At 40.0% G+C, this 13,994-nt stretch overlaps 1 protein-coding gene across 2 annotated transcripts in view; it reads right to left on the bottom strand.

The window, feature by feature from the left end:
• The window catches only part of CTNNBL1 (catenin beta like 1), a 204,729-nt gene extending 197,015 nt beyond the window's left edge, over positions 1-7,714 (bottom strand). Inside the window, exon 1 of one of the 2 annotated variants that reach the window (XM_031954059.1) lies at positions 7,232-7,714. In XM_031954059.1, coding sequence (XP_031809919.1) covers positions 7,232-7,261 — 30 coding nt within the window. In that variant the 5' untranslated portion in view covers positions 7,262-7,714. The remainder of the gene's footprint in view (positions 1-7,231) is intronic. The other variant, XM_031954058.1, reaches the window with a different exon arrangement.
• Positions 7,715-13,994: the final 6,280 nt, after the last annotated feature.

The raw sequence follows: 13,994 nt of genomic DNA, 5'->3' as shown, positions 1-13,994 counted from the left end.
CTATCTATGGTTAAATCATTCCCCTTCTACTCTAATCCAAAAGATTATTCACACTGTCAATCCAGAGTTGTTGCCCTCTACACTCTGGCTCCATATAATCTTCCCAAACTTATCCTCCATAGCTATCTTTTATATACTCTTTGTGCTAGCCAAACTAGACTGTTTTTGGCTTCTGATTCCCATTCTACAGTATAACTGATGTGGTGTGCTTCTAGTGAAGCCTTAGGTGTGATGTAGTTGGAAAGGATATACTTCTTCCCATAGGTCATCCTGCCCCAGTTTACATTATATGATGAGGATATTGTTAGTTGTCAGATAACAGCCTCTTGGGCAGTGATAGCAGAGTTTCTGAAACTAATAAGCAACAATAATGAAGTGCTTAAAATTGATGTAGGCACAGAACAAAATTAGTATCCACCACTTGACCCAGTGACATTTCAGGCCTAAAAACACACAAAGATTCCCCCTTGAACTCTGCCCAGAGAATTAAAGGTATTGCATTTGGGCAAAAAATCAGAACCAGACCACTCTTCAATTCCAACTCTAAGCCATAAAATTATCCTATCAGTGACACAAATTACCTGGTTTCTCTGTCTTTTTCCTATAAATTTATCTTCTTTGATTCTTTGCTAACTTCTTTGAGAACTTAGCCTGCTTTAACTGGCATGATGATTATAATAAACTTTGCCCCTTGTCTTGGAGATCTGTCCAAGCCTGAAAATTCTTTTGAGATACCTCAAGACACTAGTCTGGAACCTGAGCCTTTTGGGGGTTCCTCTTGAGCCCCAACATAACCATATTGCACCTCTCTCCCCCAACATATATATTATATTATTATATGTAATATAATATATAACATATTATATTATTATAATTATATATTCTATAACTCAAATAGAATATAAGCTCCTTGTTGAAACTTTTTATTGTCTTTCTAATACTAACACCTACCACAGTGCCTTGTACTTAGCAATAGTCTAATGGATATAATTGAACTGAAAAAGGGAAAATTTTATTAAGAAATCTCAACTGTCATTTCTACTGGACTTATATCCCAAAGAAATCTTAAAGAAAAGAGAGGGAGCTGTATGTGCACGAATGTTTGTAGCATGTCTCTTTGTAGTGGCCAGAAACTGGAAACTGAGTGGATGCCCAACAATTGGAGAATGGCTGCATAAATTGTGGTATATGAATATTATGGAATATTATTGTTCGGTAAGAAATGACCAGGAGGATTTCAGAAAGGCCTGGAGAGACTTATATGAACTGATGCTGAGTGAATGAGCAGGACAAGAAGATCATTATATACTTCTACAACAATACATATATGATGATCAATTTTGATGGACGTGGCCATCTTCAGTAATGAGATGAACCAAATCAGTTCCCATAGAGCAGTAATGAACTGAACCAGCTACACCCAACAAAAGAACTCTGGGAGATGACTATGAACCATTATATAGAATTCCCAATCCCTCTATTTTTGCCTGCCTGCATTTTTTATTTCTTTCACAGGCTAATAGTACAATATTTCAGAGTCAGATTCTTTTTGTACAGCAAAATAACTGTTAGGACATATATGCTTTAATACATGTATTGGTCAACCTGCCTTTGGCGGGAGGGGAGGTGAGGAAGGAGGGGAAAAATTGGAACAAAAGGTTTTGCAATTGTCAATGCTGCAAGATTACCTATGCATATAACTTGTAAATAAAAAACTATAATAAAAAATTTAAAAAAAAAAAGAAAAAAGAAATCTCAATTGTCATCAACTATCTTAAGAGCTATAATGTAGAAGAAGGATTCAATTTGTCCTACTTAATCTCAAATAACATAACTAAAGGTTTTATGGTGATGATGATTTAGAAAGAATGCTAATAAACTGGGAAAATATTTTTACAGTCAAAGGTTCTGATAAAGGCCTCATTTCCAAAATATATAGAGAATTAACTCTAATTTATAAAAAATCAAGCCATTCTCCAATTGAAAAATGGTCAAAGGATATGAATAGAAATTTAGATGAAGAAATTGAAACATTTCTAGTCATATGAAAAGATGCCCAAGTCATTATTAATCGAGAAATGCAAATTAAGACAATTAAGATAATACACACCTGTCGATTGGCTGATGACAGGAAAAAATAATGATTGTTGAGGGGATGTGGAAAACTGGGACATTGATTCATTGTTTGGGAGCTGTGAACAATCCAACCATTTTGAGAGTAGTTTGGACTATGTCAAAAGTTATAAACTGTGTTTCCCTTTTGATCCAGCAGGATACTGGGATTATATCCAAAGAGATTATAAAGAAGGGAAAGGACCTGTATGTGCACGAATGTTTGTGGCAGCCCTTTTGTAGTGGTAGAAACTGAAACTGAATGGATGTCCACAGTTGGAGAATGGCTGAATAAATTGTGGTATATGAATATTATGGAATATTACTGTTCTGTAAGAAATGACCAACAGGATGATTTCAGAAAGGCCTGGAGAGACTTACACGAACTGATGCTGAGTGAAATGGGCAGGACCAGGAGATCATTATATACTTCAACAACAATACTATATGATGACCAGTTCTGATGGACCAGGCCATCCTCAGCAACGAGATCAACCAAATCATTTCTAATGGAGCAGTAATGAACTGAACTAGCTATGCCCAGAAAAAGAACTCTGGGAGATGACTAAAAACCATTACATTGAATTCCCAATCCCTATAGTTATGCACACCTGCATTTTTGATTTCCTTCACAAGCTAATTGTACAATAATTCAGAGACTGATTCTTTTTGTACAGCAAAATAATGTTTTGGTCATGTATACTTATTGTGTATCTAAGTTATATTTTAATATATTTTAACATCTACTGGTCATCCTGACATTTAGGGGAGGGGGTGGGGGGGTAAGAGGTGAAAAATTGGAACAAGAGGTTTGGCAATTGTTAATGCTGTAAAGTTACCCATGTATATATCCTGTAAATAAAAGGCTATTAAATAAAAAAAATAAATAAATAAAATAAATAAATAAATAAATAAATTTTTTAAATTTGAAAAAAAAAAAAAAAAAATAGAAAGAATGCTAGACTGGGCATCGAAAGAGACCTGAGTCCATCACTGACCCTACTCTGTGACCAGGGGAAAGTCACCTGATTCTATTAAGCCATAGTTTCCTCATTTGTAAAATGAAGATAAAGCTTTTACTACATAGGTTTGTCATGGGGGTTGAAAGAAGCAATATTTCTAAAGCATTCTGCAAACCTTACATGGTCACACCATATAAATTATCAACAGTTATACTACGGAATAACACTGAACAAATCATTGTGCTAGGCACTGGTGACAAAAAGGAAACGAAAATAATCCCTGCCTTCTAGCTTATACATGGGAGGAAATAAGAGTGGCAGCTTTCAATACGTGAAAAATCCCTAAATATTAGAGTTATTAAAAAGTAGAATGGACAATGACTGAGATGCTTAATATACCATCAGAGAAAATCTTCATTGAAGAAGAGGCAGAATGATCCTTTTTTGTTGAAGAGTTCTGCTCAATTAGAGCTTGAACAAGAAGACATCTGAAGTTCTATAACAATATGAATTAAATGATCATAGAAGCATATTCTTGACTAAATCACAGGTGTTTATATAAATCTAGAAAGAATCTTAGGACACAGGACATGAAAGAGCCCAAAGGGACTTTAAAATAAAGATCATTAAAGATTTTATATATTCTAATATGATAACTATGGTAGAGATGTATGTCTCATCTTTCTACTACATAGTGAGTTCCACAAGGTCAAGAGCTGTATCTTATCTAAACATTTCTCAGCACCTATCATTGTACTCTGAAATACAGAGTACAAAGTACATAGCAGAAATTTTTAGTAAAAGATTTGTGAGTGAATGAATCCTAGAACTAAGAAGAAATTCAGAGACCAGGGAATAGAATCCATGCTTAAAAAGGAATCCCTCTACAAAATCCTTAGCAAGTGGTCATTCAGTTTTTCCTTGAAGACTTACAAGAGGTATAACTTACTACTTTTTGAAGCAGCCCATTCCACAATTGGACAGCTTTGCTAGAAAATTCTTTTCATATATTACATCAAAATGTGTCTTCCTACAAAAGCTCTTCTCAGACTAAGCAGAACAAATTGAGCTACACTTCTACTGATCTTCAAACAACTGATCCCCAAATCTCTTCTCTTAATAGATTAATCATTTCCATCAACTTGTATGCCATTGTTTCTAGTTCCCTTCACATCCTGGTCACCCTCCTTCTCTGCATGTTCCATCTTGACAATATCCTTCCTAAAATGTGATACTCAAAACTAAATACTACAGATGTGAATTTAGGGCAAAAGACAGTGAAATCATTAACTTTTTTTTTTAAACACAATTCTTCTAGTGCAATCCAAGACTGTATTACCTTTTTCTTCTGTCACCCTAGATCACTCAGCTTGCAGAATACTAAAACCCTAAGATTTTTTCATGTGATCTGTCATTATTCCTCTTCAATTTTCTATTTAACATGGTGATTTTTTTTTAAAAATTCAAGTCTAGGACCATAATTTTACCTCTAGTTATCTTACTTTATTAGATTCAGATCATCATTCTAGTCTGCTGCATTGTGGCATCCTATCATCCAATCTATTAGGTCTCTTTTCCAATTTTCTGTCATCTATAAATTAGAAAGGGATACTACCTACACCTTCACCAGTTCACTGATGAAAACAAAAAAAAGTATAAGTCCAAGGACAGATCCCTTAACTCCCTTAGAGACTTCCCTCCAAGTTGATATCAACCCTTCAACAACTGCATCTTCAGTTATTCTACCAATCTCATATACATTACAAATATCATCATAGTTTCACCCAAATACCATCAAAGCTTCACCTTCCCTAAGCCTTTTAAGCCTATTGAGATCAAGGAAAAAGGAAAAGAATTTATATGTTCAAAAATACTCATGGCAACTCTTTTTGTGGTAGTAAAAGAAGTGAAAACAGAGGGGATGTCCATCAATTAGGGGATGGCTGAGCTAATTATGGTATATGATTATAATGGAATACTACTGTACTATAAGAAATGAGAAAAGGGATAGTTAGTTTCAGAGATTCTGGGAAGACCTGTATGAACCCATGAAGAGTGAAGTGAGCAGGACCAGGAGAACAATTTACACAATAGCAGCACACTGTAAAGGCAAACAACTTTGAACAATCTCAAACTTTGACCAAAGCAATGACCAACTAGGATTCCAGAAATCTAAGGAAGCACTAATCTACCTCTTGGTGATGGATTTAAGAGTGCAAAATGAAACATCAATTTTTTAGACATGGTCAGTGTAAGAATTTTTTTTGCTTGCCTATATATACTTGTTATATGGGTTTTGTTTTTCTTTTCTTCCTATGAGAGGAAGGAGAGAAAATACTTATATTCTAATTGAGAAAAGAGGAGCGATACAATCATAGACAGATAAACTATAAAATATTGGCAAATAAATTATAAAAAAGAACAATAACAAGCAGATAAGAGGGAGGAACAGAAAAGGCCTCATGGTAAGAGTGCTAATGGTGCTATACTCCAAAAGAAGCCAAAGACCTACTGAGGGAAAGTGGAAAACAGAGTACATTTCAGACATGGGAGATCACTTGTACACAGAGTTGACAGATGGGATGTTGTGAACAGAGTATAGCCAGCAGGTGTATTTGACTGAACTGGAGTATATGAAAGGAAGAACTTAAAATAATAATAATGGAAAGATGGGTGGGAAGCACACTATGGAACCTTTAAATGTCAAGCTAAAGAGCTGGTATTTTATTCTAGGGACAAAAGGAAGCCACTAATGATTTTTGAATAGGGTAATGACATGGTTAGAGCTATGTCTCAGAAAAATCAATCGAGCAACACTGTAAAATTGAAGAGGCTAGACAGAGGCAGGGAGACCACTGAGGTGTCTAATCCGTTACTCTCTATTAAGATGTTGAATCATGTACTTGAATCAACAGTCAAGAAATCAAACATGAAGCCTTTACTAAATGACTACTTTATTTCAGACACAGTGCTCTGCTCTGAAGATACAAAGGGAAACATGAGCATACAAATTATTCATAAAGTAAATACAAGGTACCTATTTAGTAGGGGAGGGGAGAATCAAATAAGGTTTCTTAAGTAGCTTTTGACTTTATTTGAAAGAAAATGTGATTGTTAAGAAGCACAGGTGAAAAGGAAGTGAGCAACAAACATGAGGGATGCTCCCTAACCTAGTCAGAAGGGATGGGAAACAGCAAGGCCAGTCCGGGGGTCCCATAACATTTAGAAAGGGAAATATTGTGTAAAAAGCACGGAAAAGTAGGTTGGAATAGCATCAGCAAGGACTTTAAATGTCAAAACAAGTCATTTGTGTCTGAAGGAGCGACGGACGCTTCCCGAACAGGAGGGACACAGTCGGATCTATGCTTTAAGAATTCCACAGGCAGTTTTGTGTAAACAGAACTAGAGGGGAAAGACCGGGGGCGCGAAGACCATTCAGGAGGCTATTTAATAGCTATTTTAACAGCGATGATGAGGGCTTGGAACGGGGTTAGAACGGACAAGACTTCCCATCTGACTAACTATACAGGGCTGAAAGAGCGAGAAGGGCCGCCAAGTTTGTACAACTAGGGAACGGACAGGAAGCAGGGACCTCAGGAGGAGTCTGGGACTTTGAGATGCCCACATTCGTGCAGGACGCCTAGGTGGGAGCCGGAGTTGAGGAAGTTTTAGGATGCACGGCAAAGCTCTTAGGGCCCTGGGAGACAAAAACTGCAGCACGAGTCGGTCCGGCCCAACTTTCTCCTTTTACCGGCGGTGGGGCGGGAGGGACTGAGGGGGAGTGAAGGGTCTAGGGTCACACGTCCTGCACACGGCGCCGCTAGGACTCGAGTCCGCGTCTTCTAGCTTTAAAGGCAGGTCTCTTTCCGCTTCATAATTACTGACAGCACGGCCTCTTCTGGCGGACAAATTTGCCCCAACCCCCCCCCCCCCAGGGCCCGGCGTGGGGCACAGAGGCCGGGAACGACAAGGTAAGGCCCCTCTGCGCTTGCGCCGGGTCTGGGGGTAGGGAACTGCAAAGAAGGGGTGTTCACCACGGGGTCCCAGACCCCCCGCCGGGGGAAAAGGGTCAGGCCGCGGGGGCCCCCTCCGGGATGAGGGAGGAACACGCAGCGGCCCGCCCCTCCCCCCAAGTCCTCTCGGAGGTCGCGTCTCACCTGGTAGTTCAGCAGCTCGCCTACGTCCATAATTTCCGAGACCCACTGCGGCTTCAACGCTCGACGCTAGGCTCTTGATTCCTCTTCCGCCGCTGCCCCTAGGGCCACACTGCCGCAAAGCGCGCCGCCTCCGCACCGCGGCCCTGAGTAGGAAAAGCGACGCGCCACACTGCCGTAAAAGTAAGCTTCGCCGGAAAGTGCCTCTTTTTATTTTTTTTTACGACAGCGGGGCAGTATTTGACCTGCCCATTCAGCCTAGGAGACTTCCTCGGGCAGAGCGGAGCTTCTCGCCGGCTCTCGGGAAACAGTAATAATCCATGTTTTTCCCAAGTTCGGATAAGAAATAGGTACTTATGGGAGGCCGTGTTGTGAAGCGCCAAACAGTGGTGGCGTAACTGGGGGCCACCCTCCCGCCAGGCCTCCTTCGCCTTTCTCTCTTTGGAGCCCCCGCTTTTCCTCTGGGTAACACGGCGGATCCCCCCAGGGCAGAGACGCCACGTTGCCCGCCCGCCCGCCCTTTGATGGGCCCCCGGGACGCTGAGCCTTGGGAACGGCGATGCTTCCGGCCCAGAACGGGGGAAAGCAAACGGTCTTTGCTGTCGCTGGCCCAGAACTTTCCATGTTCCCATCCCCCATGGCCGGGGGGGGGGGGCTCCCTTCCCCCCTGCCTCAGAATCCTCAGGTGCGCTGGGGAACACCCCCGGCGGAGCTGCCGCCCGTCCCCGCCTCGCTTCCTGTAGTCCAACATCAGTCAGTTACTGAGCCTTTATGAATTGCCTTTATCTGCCAGGCCCCGCGCCGCGCAGAAACTGAGGAGACTTTGGTCATTAGAAAGGATGCTCCAGAAGCAGCGCTCCCATCCGCCTTGGCACTCGCTGCCTCTTGCACCTGACTTACCCTGAAGCCTCCCGTACCGGGGTCGCCCCAGTCAGGAGGTGATTCTTTTGAGAGAGAAAGACCTGTCTCGCTTTTCTGTTCCCATTCCCCGGCATAGCGAACACGCTTGGTGCTTTATTTGTTCATTCATTCTAAGCAATGTTCTTCCTGCCCCTTGGAATGTTCCGTTTTTCCCATTTTGTGCTTTGAGCACAGGCTGCCTGTATTTGGCCTCTGTCTCTTAGGACAACTAGCTTCTACCAAAAGCACCTTTCTGTGATATTCTGTAAAATGAAAGATCCGTAAAGGAAGGCACTCTCGTTTTTGTCTGGCGTCGATTTTATTTTTTTTTATTATTTTTTTAAATAACTTTTTATTGATAGGACCCATGATGCCAGGGTAATTTTTTACAACATTATCCCTCGCACTCACTTCTGTTCCGATTTTTTCCCCTCCCCAGATGGCGAACAGTCCTATACATGTTAAATATGTTGCAATATATCCTAGATACAATGTATGTGTGCAGAACCGAACAGTTCTCTTGTTGCACAGGGAGAATTGGATTCAGAAGGTTAAAAATAACCTGGGAAGAAAGACAAAAATGCAAGCAGTTTACATTCATTTCCCAGTGTTCTTTCTTTGGGTGTAGCTGCTTCTGTCCATCATTGATCAATTGAAACTGAATTAGGTCTCTTTGTCAAAGAAATCCACTTCCATCAGAATACATCCTCATACAGTATCCTTGTTGAAGTATATAATGATCTCCTGGTTCTGCTCATTTCACTTAGCATCAGTTCATGTAGGTTTCACCAATCCTCTCTGTATTCGTCCTGCTGGTCATTTCTTACAGAACAATAATATTCCATAACATTCATATATCACAATTTACCCAACCATTCTCCAATTGATGGGCATCCACTCAGTTTCCAGCTTTTAGCCACTACAAAAGGGCTGCCACAAACATTTTGGCACATACAGGTCCCTTTCCCTTCGTTAATATCTCTTTGGGATACAAGCCCAGTAGAAACACTGCTGGATCAAAGGGTATGCACAGTTTGATAACTTTTTGAGCATAGTTCCAAATTGCTCTCCAGAATGGCTGGATGTATTCACAACTCCACCAACAATGTATCAGTGTCCCTGTTTTCCCACATCCCCTCCAACATTCTGCATTATCTTTCCCTGTCATTCTAGCCAATCTGACAGGTGTATAGTGGTATCTCAGAGTTGTCTTAATTTGCATTTCTCTGATCAATAGTGATTTGGAACACTCTTTCATATGAGTAGAAATAGTTTCAATTTCATCATCTGAAATTTTTCGTTCATATCCTTTGACCATTTATCAATTGGAGAATGGCTTGATTTCTTATAAATTAGAGTCAATTCTCTATATATTTTGGAAATGAACTGGCGTCAATTTTAATGAATGATCATTTGTTTTCAGACTCTGTTGGAGGCAGCCCAGGATCCTGAGCCCAAGAGCCTCAGGAATAGTAATAGTAGTGTCATCAAACTGAAAGCCTGGCTTTCCTTCCAGATCCAGAGGCCATCATCCCATGAAACAAATCTAGCAACTGCCTCTGCAGATGGTGCAACCCGCTCCTCAGCAATGGCAGTTACTACAAATCCAGACTCAAGTTAATAAACAATTATTAATGCCAGGCATTGTGCTGGCTGGGGCTAGAAAGACAGAAAATCCCCACTGTTCTCCAAGAACTCACATCTAATGGGGAAGATGGACTGCAAACAGCAATATATACTGGATAAATTGGAGATTATAGTGGGGGCATTACGTGGAATTAGAAAGGGCTTCTTGCAAATGATGAGATTTTAACAGAGACCTGAAGGAAATTGAGAAAAGAAAATGCTCACCAAAGTCCTTGACACTGTCAAATGGTTCACATTATTTTTTTTTAATCTACATATTTTTAAATGAAAATTATATTAAAGAAAATGCATTGCTATCTGCTTTGCAGCTGAAGCCGCCTACATATGTTATTTCCATCTTTTAGATTATGAGCTCCTTGAGATAAGGGGCCTGTCTTGCTTTTCTATTTATACCCTCAGCTCTTAGGGCAGCAATGACCCTGGAGTCAGGAAGCCCTGAGTTCAGTCTCAGCTACTCACTAGTTGTGTAAACATAAGTCATTTAATCTTTCTCTAACTCAGTTTTCCTCATCTATAATGTAGGGATCATAATGATATAATGTGATTTTGGGGTCCCCTGACCTTGGGGGGCTTCTGTTCTAATAGGTCAGTGGTCCTGGATCTTCTGGCTTTGGAGTCTGCCTCAGGAAACTCAAAATCTATCCTATTCTGACCATTCCTTAGCCAGATAGTTTCTGGCCTTAGGAAACCTGTAATATTCTCTTCTCTAAAATATAATCGTTCTCTGGGATCAGGTTTCTTGGGGAGCTTCTGGAGGCAGCCTTAGTTTCAGTTCAGTTCAATAATCACCTCAAATGCAGCCAGCTGTTAAAAGTCCAGGTCCTTTATTTTCTCTTTCCTTCACTTGGGGCTCTGCTAGCTTTCTGGAGGCCTTTGGGGTCTTGGTTTCAGTGTTCTCCACAGGACAGCCTGCCACCTCTTCTCTGTCTTCCTCAGTTCTGCCCAACTAAATCCTAGCTTCTCAGTCTCCCGGAGTGCTTCCAGTGGGCTTGTCCTTTTATATTCTCTTTTAGAGGTGGGAACTCAAAGGTTGACTTCTCCTCTGAGAGTGGGATTGTGGGCTTCTGACTTGTGAATCTTTTCCACTCCTCTCTGACTTGTGAATCTCCTGGACTCCTCTCTGACTTGTGAATCTTGTAGAATGAGTACTAAATACATTAGCGAGCTAGAGAACTGTTAAGTACCATGCTAAATTAGATAACTGATTTAGCACCTTGTAAGAGTTCTAACGGAAACCTCCCACAGATCAAAGTCCTGAGACAATAGTGAATAACACTACTTACTTCTCAGTTCATTGCTGACTGATAATCAGGTCAGTGATAATCAAATTTCGAAGACCACCCTTAATTCTTCTGGAAATTACTCCCTAGCCCTACCCTGAGCTGTAGAATTAACATGCCAATGATAGACTCCCTAGATCTTGAACCATAGAATCAACATATCTACTGTAGAAGCTGGATAAAATGATTCTCCTTGCTTCTGTTTCTTTACTGGATTCCCTTAGATTTCGGTCTGCTTAGTAATGGTACCATTACTTTCAATAAACTTTGTCCTTTGACTAGGAGATGGGTTCAAGCCTGCAAATTCTTTTGAGACACCTCACAACACTAGTCTGACATTTGTAGAGGCCCATATGGAGAGGGGGAGTCTAGCCTCCCTGGCTTAATTCCCTCCTTTTCAAGGTAAGCCTCTCATTTTTTTTTTCTCCCACATTCGTATAGCAAGACACCCCGCCCCACTGGGGGAAGGTTTGTCTGGGTTGTATGAGCTCCACACTCAGCAAGTTTTTCTGGACTAGGGATGCCCAGACTGGGAAATTCTTGCAATTTTTGGCTAAGTTCCTAGGGAACCTTTACCACTTTTTTTCCTTCTCTTGAAAATTCTATGTGATAGCTTTTGGTAAAATTTTATGGCTTTTTGACAAAGATGAAACAGTCTTCTTTCATGTTGTTTTGTTTGTTTCTGTGTCTCTCTGTACAATGTCTGTGTCAAGTTTGCTCTGTGAACTAAATTAAAATTGCAAAAAAAAAATCCTGAAACATCTCAGTTGTGGGGATTGTTAGCCAGATGAATAATAGCCCAAGTCCCTCTGTTTGCTAACTCTTCTCATCTCAGAACTGTGGGGAAATTCACATTCTGCGTCCTCTGCAGAAATACGGGAAGCAAAACTGTGGGGACCTTACACAACCTTGTCCAGATAGTCCCAAGCCAGCTTGGGGGAATAGGGATGGAGTGGGGATCAAGCTCCATGGTCAGCATTCCCTGAACCCTGACTCCAGTCACCCCAACTTTCAGCAAGTTCTGTCCAGGAACTGCCTGGGAAGAATTCGGGTACCCCTGACAGCACTCAGAAAGCCAGTCAGTCTCTGCATTTGGTAAGACCATCATTCTCTGTCTCAATTATGGATATATATTAGCTATGAAATTTATGGCAGATTATTTTATCTCTGCCCAGTTTTCTAATTTGTCAAGAGAAATAATAGATGTTGTGAATTGCTTAACATAAAACATGCTATATGAATGTTAACTGCTTTATTGGATATAATTGCTTTAAAACATGCTATATGAATATTAACTGCTTTATTGGAGAAAATTGCTTCATATTTGATAATTTTATGGATTTCTTTTGATGACCAACAAATAAATGATTTCTAAGCAATTTTAAAGGAAACCCCACTAAAGGGATCTATATGCATTCATAGTGTTCTGCAACTTTTAGGGGAAAAAAAGTAGTTTGTCACTACTTTAAAAACTATAGTTGGACTTTTGAGGGTCCTGTCAGTACCTTAGCCCTTTTCCTGGCTCACAAAAGAGAAATGATTTGTGTAGATTTGGAAAATAACCAAATTGCAATTCAGTTTGTCTAGGTTCATTAACTAAAGTTGAGTCAATTTTAAAATCTTTTCTCAGTTTTAAGAATTGTCTTGTTTTCTCCCTAAAGCAAAAGGGAAACTTATTTAAGGAAATAAAAACTACAGCTAAAACTATTTGGCTATTACTTAGGAAAATTCTCAAATTGTTAACTAAATTACTTGGAATTATTGTCATTATTTTAAGCCTTATCAGTTTATTTCCAAGTGTGAGGTGTGAACTCCTTTCCCCCTTCATAGAGTGGGGGAGATATCAAACAGCACAGCCCCCCAAAGCACTAAAATAGTTGGAATGGCAGCTTAGCAAGCTTAGCCCCTTCCCGGGGGGTCTCTGAGAACATCCCTTAAATTGTAAGCTGGCCAGTTTTCTTGAAACCATCAGGGTAATCATCATCAGCCCTGAGAAATAAGCCTGTTTAGGATTTATAGTTTCTAAACAAGGATGCATTTACTAAGAATCTGTAAGCCTGTATAATGATTGATCCTTTGCAAGGGATAAGTTTAAACATATAAAACATGGTCTAAATTTTTTCTTATGGTTTTAAGCCCTGGCAAACTTAAAATGATGCCATCTAGCCCTAAGCTGCAATTGGCAGAATTTGCTATTAAAGATAAAATTACTTGGGACTATAACTGACATTCTTTTGAGTGCTGAATTTAATTGCCCGATCATTAAGTCAGTAGCCCACCCTTCCAGGGAAAAGGGATCACCTTTTTTTAAAAAAATTATTATAGCTTTTAATTTACAAAACATATGCATGGGTAATTTTTCAACATGGACCCTTGAAAAACCTTCTGTTCCAGCTTTCCCCCTCCTTCCCTCCACCCTCTCCCCTAGATAGCTGGTAGTCCAATACATGTTAAATATATTAAAGTATATGCTAAATATATGTATACATATTTATATAGTTATCTTGCTGCACAAGAAAAATCATATCTAGAAAGAAAGAAAAAACCTGAGAAGGAAAACAAAAATACAAGCAAACTAAGAGAAAAAGTGAAAATGCTATGTTGTGGTCCACACTCAATTCCCACAGTCCTCTCTTTGGGTGTAGATGGGTCTCTTCATCTCTGAATAAGTGAAACTGGTTTGAATCATCTCATTGCTGAGGATGGCCACATCCATCAGAATTGATCATTGTATAGTATTATAGTTGCCTTGTACAATGATCTCCTGGTCCTGCTCATTTCACTCAGCATCAGTTCGTGTAAGTCTCTCCAAGCTTCTCTGTATTCATCCTGCTGATCATTTCTTACCAAACAATAATATTCCATAGCATTCATATACCATAATTTATCCAGCCATTCTCCAACTGATGGGCATCCACTCAGTTTCCAGTTTCTGGTCA

Source organism: Sarcophilus harrisii, chromosome 2 (genome assembly GCF_902635505.1).
Source record: "Sarcophilus harrisii chromosome 2, mSarHar1.11, whole genome shotgun sequence".
In the NCBI taxonomy this organism is placed as follows: domain Eukaryota; kingdom Metazoa; phylum Chordata; class Mammalia; order Dasyuromorphia; family Dasyuridae; genus Sarcophilus; species Sarcophilus harrisii.
The sequence above is the reverse complement of the archived record's forward strand: the minus strand, read 5'-3'. Positions and strand labels throughout refer to the sequence as shown.